The sequence below is a fragment of the Calidris pugnax genome, unplaced genomic scaffold (genome assembly GCF_001431845.1).
Source record: "Calidris pugnax isolate Ruff unplaced genomic scaffold, ASM143184v1 scaffold225, whole genome shotgun sequence".
Taxonomy (NCBI): Eukaryota; Metazoa; Chordata; class Aves; order Charadriiformes; family Scolopacidae; genus Calidris; species Calidris pugnax.
Window position 1 is genome coordinate 3,302,762 of NW_015091072.1, and position 16,822 is coordinate 3,319,583.

Sequence of the window (16,822 nt, forward strand, 5' to 3'; positions counted from 1 at the left end):
TATCTTTTCCTCTCTATAAAACTGATCCTGCAGTGGTCGATTAGGATAGGAGATCAGGAAAACAAACTCTTTACTGTTGTTCACTAAACTAAATCAGCAAGATTTCACGCCCTCTTTTTTTTGTTTGCTTGCATTATTGCTATAGTGTCTGATGTTGCCGATGTGTAAATGTTTATATGTTAATTTTGTCAAGGTAAAATAAACTGTCGTCTGCCTATGAGAAAATCAAGACTCTGAAAGTCAGACTTATTTGCCGAAGTGCAGAAAGTAGGCATGCAAATTTCTAGCCTTGAGAACACCTGTTGTAAACACTGGGATGCTGTTGGTAGGTCCTCATCCTCTGTCAGCCTTCCCCTCCTGAATCCTTGCCTTCCCAGCCTCCCCACTTCTCCATCCAAATTCAAAGCACTGCACCTATCACAGTCTCATGTCACTGAATGTCTGGAGATGGAGGGGAGGTGGGGAAGAAGCACATAGCATAATCCCTTCTCGAGCCGTGCTTCTTCATTCTCCTGTGGGAACCTGTGACACACAGAAGCTGAGGTGTAGCTTTGGCTTCTTCAGAATTTGTACTCGCCACGTAAGGATTACTTGTTTTCATGACACTCTGCCAGATCAGTTCTCCCTGTAATAAAACCCCAGACCTTTGCACCTTCCCTCTACAAGGTGAATAAATTGTTGCCTACCACACCAGCAGGAGGATGGCAGTGCCAGCCACACCGGTGGGGACATTCTGCTGCACTGCAGATGGCAGCCAAACTTCTAGTGATTTTAGGACTTCACCCCAAAGCAGAGGGTTGGTAAGGGTTGTGGGAGGGAAGCCAGATGAGTGAACTAGAGCATCTAGAAGCATTCCTGTCTGTAGTGAGACTCATCTGAAAGCCAGGGAACTCTTTCAGTGTTCTGAACATCAACTCATTTTCTAGCAGTATTACTGCCTTTTAGTTCTTGCATATTTTGCTGAGCTCCTTAATGCTTCATTTCCAAATTCAACTTCTTTTTATAAAAATTGACGTTTTTATAAACTGAGGGAAGAAAACCTGGCTCACTTAAGAGCAGAAGTTACCATATACAATATGGAGCATGGGCTGTCAGCATATGGGCTGACAGAAAGGTATTTATTAGCAACTCTCATCTTTTCTTACTGACTTTTTCTCAGAAGTGATCAGCACTGAAACCAAACTCACCTTAATGTGGCTTTTTGTTTATTTCCCATTAGACAGTTTGACAAGTTTGGGCTGGCTTTTTGTTTTTAACATTTCCTTCCTTTCTTTCTCTACACACAGAAATATATGCTGCTTTCTAAGTTTTCTGTTGACTATAAAAATACCAGGATTGCTCAAGTGTTTTTTCCTGTGTCTTTCTACTCCATGAGACATGTCATGGGCACTACATCACAAGGTATTCAGATGAAATGGGTATTCAGATGAATAGCCAGACTCCTAACAAATTCAGGTTGCTTGTAGAATGTGGGTACTTTGGTAGGTTGCTAACAGAAATGTTAAACACAGTTTTAAATAGTATGAGTGGAAAAATCAGTCATCAGCTGTATGAAGCTGACACCTGATTGTGTTGTGTTGTTATCTTACTCTTGAATCTTCCTGAATAAACAGAGGAAGTTCTGAATTTCCCACAAAGGGGAAAAACAAAATCCTCCACCCCCCTGCTTAAGAGTTCTTGATAAACCCTTGCCTCCAGAGCTCTGGCTGTTACATCATACTGAAAACAAAAAGAAAAAAAATATTTTTTGGCATTGATATTTAACACTACAGGATGACCACAGAGTGAAAAATGTTACTGGTAGTTTCTTGGATTGATGTGATTAACGGTCATAGTTCTTAGAAAGCCAGGGTCATTCTCTGGCTTCCATGCACAGACTTCTTTGCTCTTGAGAGTTGACTGTGGTTAAAGGCTTTTGCCAAAAAAATAAAGATTTGATCATGTATATTGATTTGTCTTTTTTTTTAAATGGTCCTCCTCTGAGTTTACAGTTTCATGAGACCATATTGACCATGTTCAGGGTGGTGTGACTGATACAGGGTTTGAAAGAGACGTGTTGTAGTTTGCAGTACATTTAAGCTGGTGTTGCCACAGGACAAGAACCGTTCCTCTCTGTGGCATCCATTTGTGCCATTCTTTACAAACAGAACAGCAGAGATGATGTCGCTGAAAATGAACTTGGTTGAAGGAAAAAAGTTATTGAGATAGATTATTTTCTCAGTCTTATTGATCATATAGCAACATAAAACCTGGGCTGATACAGCATAGAAGTGCTATCTGGATGTTGTGAGTAGGTAGCCAGAGGATTTAAACGGCTTTTTTTTTTTTTTTTTTTTAATTAAATGCAAGTAGGCTCTGTCCCTAAACAAAGCCCAGAGATCAAAAATAGTATCCTACAGGACACAGTGATGCTCTTTAATAGTTCACTCTTGCCAAAATGGGTATTCCCAGTTCTCCCCCTCCCTTTCTTGCTTCACGCTGCCATGCGTTGGCCTGGGCATTCACTGAATTTAGGTCATTGCGTTAATGGCAACGTAATTTGTCAAAAAACCCTATAAAGTTAATGAACAGTGTTTTCTCAGTCTAGGAACCAGGACCCTGAGACTGCAAAAAGAGGGGCAGAAGCAGGTGGAGGGGAGGGAGAGTGGGATGGCCACACACATGCACACATGCGTGGGCTCAGGTGTTGGCTTAGTTACCCTGAGCTAATCAATTGTCCAAGGCAGAGGGCACAAGATTTTTAGAATAGGAGTTCTCACATTGCAGCTTGCTCCTATGTGTGGCCTGAAGAAGGGCCTTGTTGGTTATGTTCTTCACAGGAGAACTAGCTGAAACTAGGTTGCTTCAAAGTACAGGCAGCAATAGTTTATTATATAAACCCATCTGAAACTGGAATTAAGTGATTAGGTTAGTCTAAGTTTGTATATGCAGAGGATGTCATGCTATAACTACAGAACATACAAGCATGATTTTATGTGCTCTCTTCCCACCCTTGCCCCATGTAGTGCCTCTCACAGGAAAAGAAGATTTGGAAACCGTGGTCCTGCACTGACCCCTCCTCTGAATGGTGAATTCCCTGAAGTGCTGCTCTGTTAGTGGACTTAGACTTCCACAGAATAGATGAAGTTTCCTAGAACAGCACTTAAGAAAGAGTCTTGTAAGGCAGGGCCAAGTCTTTCTTTGCCTCCTAGAGAATGTCTCACACTTCAATTGTCTTTCTTAGTAAGATGGGTTAAACCTGTGACCAAAATAACTCCGACTGAATAATCATTAATAAAGTCATAATGCTGCTCAGAGGTAATTTCTGGGAACTGAAGCTCGGAACGTAGAAGGGCTATATATACAAAGCTAAAATTCTTGGGTTGTAAGGTTGCATTACTATTACTATCTGAGTGATAGGAATGATGGAGGTGAATTCACATTTGTGCTAGATGGATAGTGAGAAGCAGCGTGACAAACTGCATGTGGTTTGCTTAGCAGAAGTGAAAACTCTTTACTTAACCCACGGTGATGATGAGAACTGTGAGTAAGTGAAATTTTCTAATAATTTTGTGTATGCCTAGGCTGTTACATCAGAAATTTCCCCTCGCTATTAACAGAGCGCAACATAACCAAGTATGAGAGAGGTGTGAGCGCAGGTTGACCGATGTGTTAGCCACTCTACCATGGTACTTAAAAGGCAGAGATGCTACATTGGCTAAAGTACTGGTGACTTTGTGAAGCTTTTTCTCTCTCTGCTACCTTTAGCGTGGCCCTGGTGACACAGTACACCACTTTTTCCTGGTGTATGAACAAGCAGACTTGCTAGAGATGGAATATTTTTGCTGATGTTTGTTTAGTATGAAATGAATAGATTTGCCTAGAATTAACTAAGGCAATGCTTTGGCAAAAAGAAAACACCCAAATCAAGAAGGTGCCACAAAAGTAAGAGCTCATCCATTTACATTTTGAAAGAGGAGTATCCTTTCTAACTTAGAAATATAGCCCAGTGGATACTTCTAGTATGCAGTTTATTTAGAAACATTTCTACAAAGTTGCTTATATATCAGAAGTTTTCATGCCTGAGAAAATTTGCTGGAACTGCACGATCAGTATCTATGTTGAGATGTGCACCACACTGGGCTCAGAGCTTCGATTTCAGATCATTGAAGAAACATGCCTGAGCTGCAAAATTTTTGATTGGACAGGTTCTGTCCTTAATTCAAAGGCAAAGACACCAAGATTTCAGGTGTGTCGTTGTGAACCAGATCCTCCTGGTTCACAGGAGAGTCGGAGGTGGGTAGAGATCTGAAAAGGAGTTGGGAAGCCCAACCCAGTTGCTGACTCACTCACTCCCCCTCATCAGGGTGGGTTAGAGAATCAGGAGAGCAGGGGGAAAACAAAGGGAGGGGGTGAACCAAGTGATGTAAAAGCAATCGCTTCTTCTCACCAGTGGACTTTTTGAGCAATGGCCACTTTGGAAAAATGCCCCTCTCCCTTATTTTTCTTGCTGACTATGGCATATGGTAGGGAATATCTCTCTGATCGGTTGTGGTCAACTGTCACAGCTGTGTCCCCTCCTAATGTCTTGTCCATCCCCAGCCTACTTCTAGGATTGGGCAGAGTGAGAATGAGAGAAGGCCTTGATGCTGCACAAGCAGCATTTGGTAATAACTAAAACATGGGTGTGTATCAACACTGTTTTGGTCACAAAAACCATATGGGCTGCTATGAAGAAAATGAGAATGAGAGAAGGCCTTGATGCTGCACAAGCAGCATTTGGTAATAACTAAAACATGGGTGTGTATCAACACTGTTTTGGTCACAAAAAACATATGGGCTGCTATGAAGAAAATTAACTCTATTCCAAGCAGACCTAGTACACAAGTGCATGGTAGAGTGACCACGGGGAAGTAGTAGGAAGAGTAGGACTGCAAGTAATCAGAGGATAAGGGGAGTGGAAGAGGCTTGGGCAGGAAGCAGGATGGAGGGAGCTAGAGAGATCCGTGAGGTTCAGTAAATGGAATAGAGATGTAAGTGGGAACAGGGCAGAGGAACTGAAAATTCTGTCTTAGTGTAAAAAAAGAAGTCTTTGAAACTAAACTTCCAAAAATTGTTGGGAAATTTGCACCTTCCCTTCAATTCTGGTGTCAGTCAGCTTGCGTCTGACTCCAGTGGCACCTTTGTTTGCCCAGAGCTGATGTTTGGGTCTTCTGTTTTCCCCATTCCTCAGCTGCTTTCCCTGGAAGTATCCAGAATCGCTTAGTCCTTGTCATAGCCAAGCTTTTATGCATCTTGCTCGTACCTAAGCTCTGTTGGAATGCGCCTAGTCTTTCTGGGAGTCACGTAACAAGGCTTTGATAACCCTACTGTTGGCTTCCCTGAGCTCTGCAGGGGAGTGTGCTCGCTCTTCTTCCTCTTCAGACCGTGCCAGTGTGCACGAGGGAATTATAATGCAGATGGTCTGGTCAGGACACTAGTGAGAAGTTTTTAGGCTCTTCTTCACGTGACTGTGCATTTTTATTTAATGGCTGAAAATGTCTTGAACATGTGGTTTGACTATAGAGTTACTGGAGAATAGGGAAACAGTGTCTCCATCTAACAGCCAGTTGGAAGGGTTTCCCTCTTGTGCTAGGATGATTCATGGCTGTGAACCACCTGGAGTGGGGAAAAGCAAGCGCCCTCAGTGAAGGGGTTGGATTTAAGGCGTTGTTCAATCCTCGTAATTTCCTGGTATCTATTTTAAGAAGTCTGTTCCAGAGCACGGGTGCAGTTGCTGCATTCTGAGCTGCTGGCCAGAGGGATGGTATTACTCATGGTCTTCTCTGGTTCACTCGTTTCCACTCCATCCCATGCACAAGCACTGCTGTTCCCACAGCAAGTCACACCTGGGAATTAACAATCCTTCTGCAGGTTTTTTTTGGTTGGGGTGTTGTTGTTGTTGTTTTTTTTGGAGTAGGGGTGTGCGGCAGGTTAACTATCAGCGGATTGTGCTCTTCCGTATGACTATTTCATTGCGGGAACAGACAGACAAAAACAAAGTAGAGGGAGGAAAGGGTACGTCATCCCCACACTTTTTGTCAGCAGCGTAGTTTTAGAATGACTGGGCAACCTTTGCACGGGGATGCTGCCTGTTGTTAGGCCCATGCTGAGCGATATAACCAAAGGTGTGGATTTTGAGGTGTGGAGGGACCCAGGCTTCTTGATGGGTGCCACCCTTAGGTCCTGCCTTTGCTCCGATGTAGAGCTTTCTAGATGCAGGCAGGCCCGTATTGTCCAGGAGTAGCAACACATACCCATGTGAACTTGCTGCAGTGTGCAAGTGAAAAACTCTGCTTTTGATGTTGTGTGTCAGATCTGCAGTCATTTCTGCGTGAATCTGATTTTCTCGTGGAACAACCTGGGACACTGCTACAGCTTAGTGTCATCTACATTCTCTCTTTCCTGGCTGTAGCCTTTGCCCCTGCTTTTATACCATGGGTCTAAGAACTTTCTTACTGAAGTAGGTAGCAGTAGGTAGCTTCCCCTACCTGGGAAGCAGGTCATGTTTGTGGCCTGGGGGAGAATGAGGAAGACTAAGGGTGAATGTTCTGATAGTCCTTCTGGATGGAACTTTTATTTCAGGGTTCTTGGCAACTGATGGTTCTGAGGGAACGTAACTCTTTGCTGCTTACAGCTCCTGGGGGAATTCACAGATTCACAAAAAAAAAAAAAAAAAAAAAAAAAACCTAAAAAAGGGGGAGTGGGGAACTTTAAAAAAAAAAACAAAAAAACCACTTTCATTGGATGCTTTTATTAAAGGATCGCGGGGGGAAATACAAAAATAAAAAAAAAAAAAAAAAAAAAAAGAAAAGCCTAAAAAAGGGGTAGTTGGGAACTTTAAAAAAATAGACCAAAAATCCACTATTTAAAAAGCCCAACTTGTGAGGCAGACAGTTCCTTGCTATATGCTAATCATTAAGGACTTTGCCACCCAGTTTCAGCAGATGTGCATTTTGAATAGGTACTTGAGACCTAATCATAGCATTCAAAATAAAAAGGGAATTAGATTACAAAAGTTCTCAAGAATAACTAAGACTTATGTGAGCTCCAATCAGGGAGCCAGACTCTTTTCAGTGGTTCCCAGTGAGAGGATGAGGGGCAAGGGGCACAAGTTGGAACATAAGAGGTTCCACTCAAATATGAGAAAAAACTTCTTCACAGTGAGGGTGCCAGAACCCTGGAACAGGCTGCCCAGGGAGGTTGTGGAGTCCCCTTCTTTGGAGATTTTCAAGACCCGCCTGGATGCAGACCTGGGTAACATGCTCTGACAAGCTCTAGGCAATGCTGCTTCAGCAGGGGAGTTGGACTAGATGATCTCTATGGTCCCTTCCAACTCTAAAAATTCAGTGAAACTCAGTGAAATATAGTAATGAAACATTTATTGCTGATAAATGGACTATTAAATTCCACTTACCCAATCTGAACAGAGCATGTGGATACCTTTGGCCTCTTTAAATGCTTAAAAAGTCAGAATTATTCAGGTGAGTATTAAAATTTGAGTGACCTGTTACACTGTGAGTGAAGGACTATGCCTTGTCTTGCGTCGGCTGCCATCTGAGCTCTGCATTCAGAGACATGATTCAGTTAGCATGGAATTCCAGGTTGTGTGCATTAGCTGAGTCACTCATGTCAAACATGAGAAGATCTGAAATGTTTTCATATACTGCAAAGCAGGCTAAAATTCGTGGTTTACTGCTTGCTGCAGACCAAATCCGTGCACTTACGCTGCTGTTGTGGTTCAGCTGATGTGTGGTGGGCAGGATGCTTGACCACAGCTCTGAGTCCTGGGTAGGATGAGCAAACTGTGTAGGCAAAGGTATCTGGCTGCCAGAGAAGTGGGAAGAGAAGATGATGTAGACAAGATGAGGTGGTGGGTTTGCAGAAGAGGATTTGCTTGTGCAATGTTAGCTTCTCTTTGTCACTAACACTTTCACTATGTGATTTGTTTGGAAGGGTAGAATGCATAGGCGTGGCATAAGAAGTTATTTGGAGTGGATCTGGAGGAGATACTGAGGCAGGTAGTATGACAGTTTCTCTGGAGGCTACTGGAGGCCTTAGCACAGCACTACTTTGTTGTGTGAACTTTATCTTGGAATAATAGGGTACAGACAGGTGAGAGGGAGATAGCAGAGGAACATCATTGTTATTTCTAGCCTTCCAAAAATAGAGTATGAGAGTGTTTAGCTGTTAACTTCTCTGCTGTAAACAAAGAGAGAGAAGTAACTGCTGTGGAATGGGAAATATATCTCTGTATAGAATGAAGTAGAGAAAAGGAGGAAGGGTTCCTTAGAAATTTAGAGAATATGTGATGACGCATACTTTCTGTAGAAGCTCAAGGATGAGCTTCACATGGTGGAGACCTTATGCAACATTTCTGGATGATGTATAATTTCATTGAAAAAAGGAAGCTGACAGCATTGAGTGGGAGGTTTCTTTATGTGTTCACTAGAGTAGTGAAGCAGGGAAGTGTCTGATTCCTGGTTTTAGACAGGAGATGACGGTCATCCTGGCTTCTGGGAGCCCTGAGTGTTCTTGGGCAGGGACTCATCAGTTCCTTGCTGCCAAATCTTTGCTTCACCAGCCAGCAAGAAAAAAGTGCCCTGAAGGGGACAGCGCTCCCACAGGCCAAGTAGAAGGTGTGGAGGGAAAATGTGTTTTTTAGCTCTGCTTTCCTCCAGTCTCATTTCTGGAAGAAAGAAGAAGCAATCTTACCCTCATAACTCCAGCCTGGCTCTTATGACTGAAAGAGAGCAAAGACACGGAGAATTCACAGGCATCAACACCCAGGCTTAGGAAGTTATTAGTGGTTGGCAGAGCAGCGGTGGCTGTCCTTGCTTATGTTCTTACTCCCCAGCAAGTGGCTGCTTTCCTCCCAGAAGAGCGTTGCCTTACCTTGCTCTTGGTTTGGCTTATTCATGCTGACGTTAAACCACCATAACTTGGTTGTGTCTGTGAGCCAAGGTTACCAAGAGGTAGAATTTCACAGTGGGTAGAGCAGGGAGTTTTTCTCTGGGCTGGGAATACTATAGGTCCCTAGGCAGTGAGAGGTGACTTCTGGAGGAAAACGCACTCCTAAAAATTGTCTTTATGAGGTGTCTAACAAGACTGCAAGCTTCATCAAAGCAAAAGAGTATTAAATCTTGCCCAGCATCCTGCCTTGGACCACAAGGTCTCCAAACACAAATGTTGGAGCTCCTGGGTTCTTCATTTTTCTGGAAATTGTTACTAGAAGTGGGTGGAAAGAGATGCTCATACTGGAGCAGCAGGAGCAAGTGAGATGTGAAGATAAAGAAAGTCATGTGGATTGTGTTGAAAAGATGTGGGAGCGATAGCTGAGCTGTATTAAGCCTGTTTACTTTTCCAGTTCCTGTGTCTGGAAAACGCCACAGTGTACGTGCAGACAAGAAGAAGTAGAAACTGTAGTGGTTTGAGAAAAATACTTTCATGGGTAAATTGCAAAGAAATTTGATAGTCCATGAGAAGTAAGGCATGGAGAAGACCTTCTGTGTGTGCAGGTCCGTACCCAAGCACAGAAGTTTGTTTCCTATTGCTTGCTTCCAGTCTCCTGTCTGAGTAAGTGTTTGTTTCTACGGTGTGGCACCAGGCAGAAGAGCAGGACACTTAGTATACTGACAAGTATTGTTCTTTGCCAGTCTTCCTAATGACTGGCCTGGCTGACCTCCCAACTGCTTTCCTATGGAAAGAAGATAGCATGTGGAGCAGGATGGGTTATAGCTTCTTTTCTGGAGTCATATACAGTGAAGGGAAATGACTTCTTGTTTTGATGTGATAAAGCTGTATTATCCACATTGATTTATGAACGTAGTAAGTTTTCATATGATGATGACATGAGAAGCAAGGGAAGCACAAAATGATATAGCAATTGGTGGGTTCTTGATGCCATTTAGGAATATAAATAAATAAATAATCAAAACCAAAATAAGTAGCTGTCACTTGTGAGCAGTTAGCTTTAGAAGTAGGCTTCTGAAATATTTCTCTTTCACCATTTAGAATTACGTTTTAAAGGGAAACTTTCCATGCTGCATATTGGGAGTCTTGCCTTAGTGTGAGACCTCATTTGTATCTTAATCATGCCCTTCCTTCAACTTAGTAGTAAAAAGTTACCAGCTACTGTGGAGCGGAATCGAGTCCTTAATGCAAGCGTAACTTGAACTCAGTTTTGACGTGTTTTTGTCTGTGTCTGCATACATGTCTGCCATGGCAGTAGTCTTGTGATTTTTTTAGAGCTATTCAGAGTTATTTAGAAGCAGGAGGTGGTTGTTGAAGACTGAAGCAGGGACACAGAGATGCTAATGGTTTACGGAATCCCTTCCCCACAGCAGAGTTTTATCTCATCTGTTAGATCAGTAGATTATTTTTTTTCACGCATGTAGCTATTTTTCATAAAAACTGGGGAAAATCTCTTATTCCTCTTCTTTCCTGTTGTTGTTTGTTGATTTATATTCAATGTTTTGGCCTTTTTTAGCAGAACATAATTGATTCAAAGCTGATAGCAGTTAAGGTTTCTGGATGGCTCCCATTTCTTGCTTGCAGCTCTGCTAGATTGCAGAGGTTGGGATGCTATTTCACATACATTGGCTGTGAAACAAACTTGCTTAAGTGACATTTCCAATGGAAATCCATAGTATTCCTATGTCTTCAGAATAGGCACTTTGAGTTGAGTAGCAATTTTGTGTCAGAAGTGTGCTTTTTAGTAAAAAACTATTAACTCCGTTAATATTCATAGTGGAAAAATTGCAGTTTATTTGCTCAGCAGGGTCTTCAGTCTGGGCATTCTGCAACAAGATTCTGAGAGAATCGCTGTCACCAGCAAAATCTCATTTCATGTTTTTATCAGACCACAGGCAGGAGGCCTAATTCAAGTGAACAGAGGGAAAGTAAAGAGGATAGAGGAGCTTAGGATAAGGAAGAAGATCAGGACAATGATTCTGCCAGGACCAGAATGTGGAAACTGGATCTCTTTGCGGTGCCTGTGATGTGATTGTGCAGACAGGCTGGGTTTGGGAAATTCTTTATTGACACATGCCTTACTTGGCAACATTGTGATGTGCTTCTAACCTAAATCTGAATGTATCCAATTGTGCATACAGAATCAGTCAAGCAATAGTTATTAAAACAATTGTTAAAGTAACTTTTTTTTCTTTTTCTTCCCTGGCAGCACACGTCCACTGTGAGAACGTTTTTGGCATCGTTGGAGAAAATTTTACTTTTCCTGTAAAAATAGACCAAAAGCCGGTGGAAATTCTGTGGACAAAAAACAAGAATAAAGTGGCTGAATGGGAAGGGCAACCCAACCCAACATATTTTCCTTCTTTCTATAACAGAGGCTTGCTTAACAAGGATAATGGGCGCTTGACCATATTTAACTTGGAGAACAATGATGCTGGCACGTATGTGTTAAGATACATGGATTCTGTGAATAAAGATTGGAACTTAGAGTTCATACTTGCTGTATTAGGTAAGTAGTGGAAGAACTGCATAATGAATTTGCACCACTTTGTTAGCTTTAAGAAAGTTAGAAAAAAAGATTGTTTATTTGTCAGGGAAGCAAACAGAAAGGGGGGAGGGTGTTCTTTGGCTTTATTTTTAAGGTGTTTATTGTAAAGGCACTTTAAATAATTTTTCAAAGGTGACATCTAATTTGTGTGCCCATCATTACTCACCTTGGAATGACTTCTAGAATATGTGTAGATGGCATGCTGTGTACTTTCAGGTAGATAGCTAAGCTCTTTGGGCAAGCTGACCAAGTTATCCTAGGCGTTATGTGTCTACTGAAGATGCTCCTGCAGGCATATTAAAAGTGCTTGAATATCTGTGGCATCATCCTGTGCAGATCTGCGCAGCCTCACTAGTACTCTTTGGGAAATCTATTTGACAGTGTGTATATTAATCCTATTGACAGTGAACCATTGGGAGTCTCAGACTAGTCCCTGAAGAACCACAGACAGGGCCACTTCTAGAAATACATTTCTCTCTCATGCACAAGGTGTGTACGTGCGCACATGCCTTACACACACGCTTTCATCTATGCAGCTCTCCTGCTGTTTTTGTTGCCCCAGCCTTTGTCCTATGCAGTTTATAACCAAAGTAATACAGAATGTTTTCTCTCCTTTCAGCTCCCCCTTCAGAACCTGAAATAAGTTGCAACATCAGTGGTGATGATCTTGTGTTAAAATGTACAGCAAATTTCCAGAAGCCTCTGAAATACACTTGGAAGTTCAGTAGCTTACCAGGCACTCCTCAGACCCAAGAAGTTTCTGTCCCTAAGAATGTTGATGCTTCTGAGAAAGCTACATGTTTCATTGAATTCTCTCAAACAGAAAAAAGCTCTGAAATCTCATTAACTGAGTGCTTTCCAGATGAAAAAGGTAATGAATGGGTCTGGTTGTATATGCAACTCTGAGGGGCTAGGTTGGGAAGCAGTATGGACCTAGTAAGATTTCTACTGACTTCTCAGGAAGTTGAATTTAAAGAGTAAAAAGCATCAGAAGTTATTTGTCTGCTAAAAGTGTGTTTAATGTTGTTAAAAGGTATGAGGTTGACAGCTTGATCCCCCTGGAAAGATACTTTTTTGCATGGATCTCAGCAGAATAAAGCCTTCAGCTGTGGCTTGAAATGAGTAATAATAAAGAGGGAGACACACTTAGATCTTTTCTGAACCTTCTGATGTTGTGTAATGAATGCTAATGATTATTGTGATCTTTGTACTGCTTTCCATGAACTGGAATGAAACTGTTCAGTCATTTCAAGTAAGTCATCTAGCAGCCATTAGATAAAATATCTTAGACGCCAGAAAGAAGTTATGTGCACGATTCAATAAGCATCCTTCAAAGACAGATATAAATAGGAGAAAAGAGTTTTCATGCTGTTGTTTATTGCTTTGGGACCGCCTCAGCTTGAGGCTTGCCCCCTTCCTTTTTTTTTTTTTTTTTTTTTTTAAACATAAAATGAGAACATGTTTGGAACCATCTGGTTTGTAGGGTGTGTAAGGCAGTCTCTAACTGACCGAATTTCCTACTTCTGTGCAAAAGTAATTTTCATTGCTTACCAGTATAGAATTCTTCCTTCTTCACTGGAATTGTGTTAGAGACTTGTTAGAAAGGAGGTGTGTGGTGAGTTGACCTTGACCACGTGCCTGTCAAGCTCTCTATCACTCCTCCTCCTCAACATGATTGGGAGCAGGGGGACGGGGTGGACAAGATACCACAGAAGCATCATGGGTTGAGATAAGGACAGGGAAATCACTCAGCAATTACCATCACAGGATAAACAGACTCCACCTGGGGAAAATAAATTTAATTCATTGCCAATCAAAATCAGAGTAGGATAGTGAAAACCAAGAACAAGTCTAAACACCTTCCCACCTTCTCCCCCTTCCCTTCCTACTTCTGCCTAGACTCAACTTCACTCCCAGTTTCTCTACCTGCTCCTCCTGAGCAGCACAGGGGGATGGGAAAATGGGTGGTGTTGTCAGTTCATCACATGTTTTCTCTGCGGACACAATGATGAACTCCTCACACTCTTTCCCTGCTCCAGTGTGGGTCCTTCCCATGGGCTGCAGTTATTCAAGAGCTGCACCAACATGGGTCCTTTCCATAGGGTGCAGTGCTTCAGGAGTAGTCTGTTCCAGCGTGGGTCACCCATGAGGTCACAGGTCCTGCCAGAAAACCTGCTCCAGCATGGACTCCTCTCTCCACGGAGTCACAGGTTCCTTCAAGAACCTGCTCCAGCATGGGCTTCCCATGGGGTCACAGCTGCCATTGGGCATCCACCTGCTCCAGCGTGGGGTTCTCCATGGGCTGCAGGTGGATATCCGGAGTCACAGGTTCCTTCAAGAACCTGCTCCAGCATGGGCTTCCCATGGGGTCACAGCTGCCATTGGGCATCCACCTGCTCCAGCGTGGGGTTCTCCATGGGCTGCAGGTGGATATCTGCTCCACTGTTAACCTCCATGGGCTGCGGTGCCTGGAGCACCTTCTCCCTGTCCTTCTTCACTGGCTTTGGTGTCTGCAGAGTTTTGTCATTTTTCACTCCTCTCTCTGAGCTGCTGTTACACAGCAGTTTTTACCTTTACTCAAATATTTTATCACTAGAGGTGCTTCCACTGTTACTGATGGGCTCACCTTTTGCCAGCAGCGGGTCCATTTTGGAGCCAGCTAGCACTAGCTCTTTTTGACATGGAGGCGGCTTCTGGCATCTTCTCAAAGAAGCCACCCTCGCAGCCTTCCCCCTACCAAAGCCTTGCCATACAAACCCAATGCAAGGTATTTGCTGAAATTTCATTTGGCTGAGATCTGTCTTGGCCTTTCATAGGCTGAAAAATGGAATAGCCATCACCTTTAAGCGGTGATAGGCCTTCACTGAACTAAGGTACTTACCATGTAACTTTCCTGGAGCTGCCTTAGGGTTTTGCAACTAACCTAAGCGAAAGTTATTAGCTTTGGTGCATTCATTTATTGAGGTTACTTGTTTAAAAACAAATAGCTATAAAGCATACTCAGGGTTATATTTTTACTGAAGTAGCGTATCACACAGTTGCTTTTTAACTAACCAATCGTTATTTATTTTATTTTTTTAAAGGAGACCTCTATGAGAAAAGAAGCAGAGGTGTTCTTATTGCGTTTGTTGTCTTAATTCCAGTTGTAGCAATAGGAGGAGTCCTATACAGCAGAGGTATGTGTAGCATTTCCTAATTGAGCTTCATATGCTTCAAGATCATACTGATTTAAGGTTCTGTAGAATGTATGAAACTTTTTGACGGTGGGATGTATTGTAAATACAGTAGTAGAAACAAGTACAACTTAGGCAAAGACTAGTAGATTTGAAGGACATAATAAACTGAACTTGCCTGTGCTCAGTCACTGGCCTCTGTGTACCGGAAAATGCTCTAATTTGTATTCACATATTTCTCCTTCAGACTGTGTTTTGCTTACTATATGTTCCTACTTAGCAAGTATGTATGGCCTTTCCTGTTGCTATCTGAGTGTTCTTCCACTGCTTCTTTTGAGAACATCATAAAGCTGCCCTCAAGATCAGATTTATTGCTGGGACAGACTCTTACCATGGCCTGTTGAATGCTCAGTCTAATCTGACAACTCGGTGTGCTCAACTGATACATAGGGACTTCTCCTCAGCCTGTATTGCTGTCATCTTGGAGTTCTAGATTTGTTTCTTGATTCATCCTTACTCTGAATACGAGTATCTCTTGTAAATCTGACAGCTTAGTCGAAGCGGTAATTGTAGGCTATCACCGTGTATCTCCTGCTGGCACCTTTTTAGGTTAATGTGTCAGATTGTATTCTGGCTTGAAAAAGAGATGCACAGCATCTCTCCTCTTTGTGTTTGAGAGAGTCCCAACCAGGAATGCATTGCTTCATCCTAAGGATGCTCTGCATGGAAAATTCCTGTTGGCTTCCCAGTAGGCTCACCATTTAGGGGTGGTTGCAGGATGAAGAGCATGGGATGCATCTCCTATCTAGGCGGGACTGGTTGATGATATTCTGGAGGGAGGCTCTGATCAGGACATACATGGATGTATATTGCATGTGGACCTTATGCTTTGCTGATCATTCTCCGTTTAGTTTCTGTTTAGCATGGAATCATGAAATAAACTAGGTGGGAAGGAATCTCTAGAGGTTTCATCGAAGTTGCTGTTCAAAACAGGACCAACTTCAAAGCAATATCAGGTTGCTCAGAGCCTTGTCCAGTCAAATTTTGAGTATTTTCAGGGATGGAAATTCCCCAGTCTCTCTCAGCACGTGTCCCAGCACTGAATCACCCTTGTGGGGAAGGATATTTTCCTTATTTCTGTTAGGGGTTTCCCTTTTGCAACGTGCAGCTATTGCCTTTTGTCTTTTTATTCAGTACTTCTGAGAGGAGTTGCCTTTGTTTTCTCTGTAAGTTAGTTGTAGATCGCAATTAGACATCCCCTTAGCTTACTTTTTCTTCAGGCTGAAGAACAAACACGATTCTCTCAGCACCTCCTTGCACAGCTCTTGTCTGCTAAACATCTTGCTGAACTACCTTCAGAATGACAATGTTTTTTCATTAATTTGGAACCCAAAGCTAGATATAGTACTCCACATGTGGTATCACAAATGCTGAATAGAGGGGAAGAACTATTTCTGTTGATGTGCTGACTATGCCTCTGCTAACACAGCCCCGTGTTTGGTAGGCTTCTGCTGCAAGGGCACATTTCTGACTAATATTCACCTCATCATCTACTAGGGCTTCCAGATCCTTTTCTGCAGAGCAATTTTCTAACCAGTCAGAGCTCAGCCTGTAGTGCTCCTTGTGATGACTTCAAGAGGTGCAGGACTTTATTTTTGCCTTTGAACATCACATCTTTTCTGCCAGCACGTTCCTCCAGGCTGTTGAAGTCCCTCTGAGTGGCAGTTCTGCTCTCCAGCATATCCCTTACTTTCCCCAGTTTGATGTCATCTGCAAACTTTCTGAGGGTGTCTTCTGTACCCTTGTCCATGTCAGTGGTGTTGAACAACACTATGCTTGGTGTTGACACATGAAGAATGTCACTCGTAACTGTCTATCAGTTAGACTTAAAACAATTCAGCTACTTCCCTTGAAATGGCAAAGGTTTAGCTATACTAGAAAATGAACTTGTTATACCTCAGTAGGGTAAACATTGCAGGGGTATAATCAAACAGAAGATGTGATTTGCTGATTGAAATGTAAGAGTCAGAATCATGAATTGCTAAGCTCTGCTTTAGATTTGGATAGATATGTTCTGATTTGTTGTTGTTGCAGGAGGCCCATTTTGTTG

At 42.5% G+C, this 16,822-nt stretch overlaps 1 protein-coding gene across 4 annotated transcripts in view; it reads left to right on the forward strand.

Moving 5' to 3' along the window:
- CD58 (CD58 molecule) overlaps positions 1–16,822 on the forward strand; it is a 34,252-nt gene that overhangs the window by 2,044 nt on the left and 15,386 nt on the right. For all 4 annotated transcript variants that reach the window (XM_014957142.1, XM_014957143.1, XM_014957145.1 and 1 more), the window contains exons 2-4: positions 11,201–11,500; positions 12,159–12,410; positions 14,623–14,715. In XM_014957142.1, the coding sequence (XP_014812628.1) occupies positions 11,201–11,500; positions 12,159–12,410; positions 14,623–14,715 (645 nt within the window). The remainder of the gene's footprint in view (positions 1–11,200; positions 11,501–12,158; positions 12,411–14,622; positions 14,716–16,822) is intronic.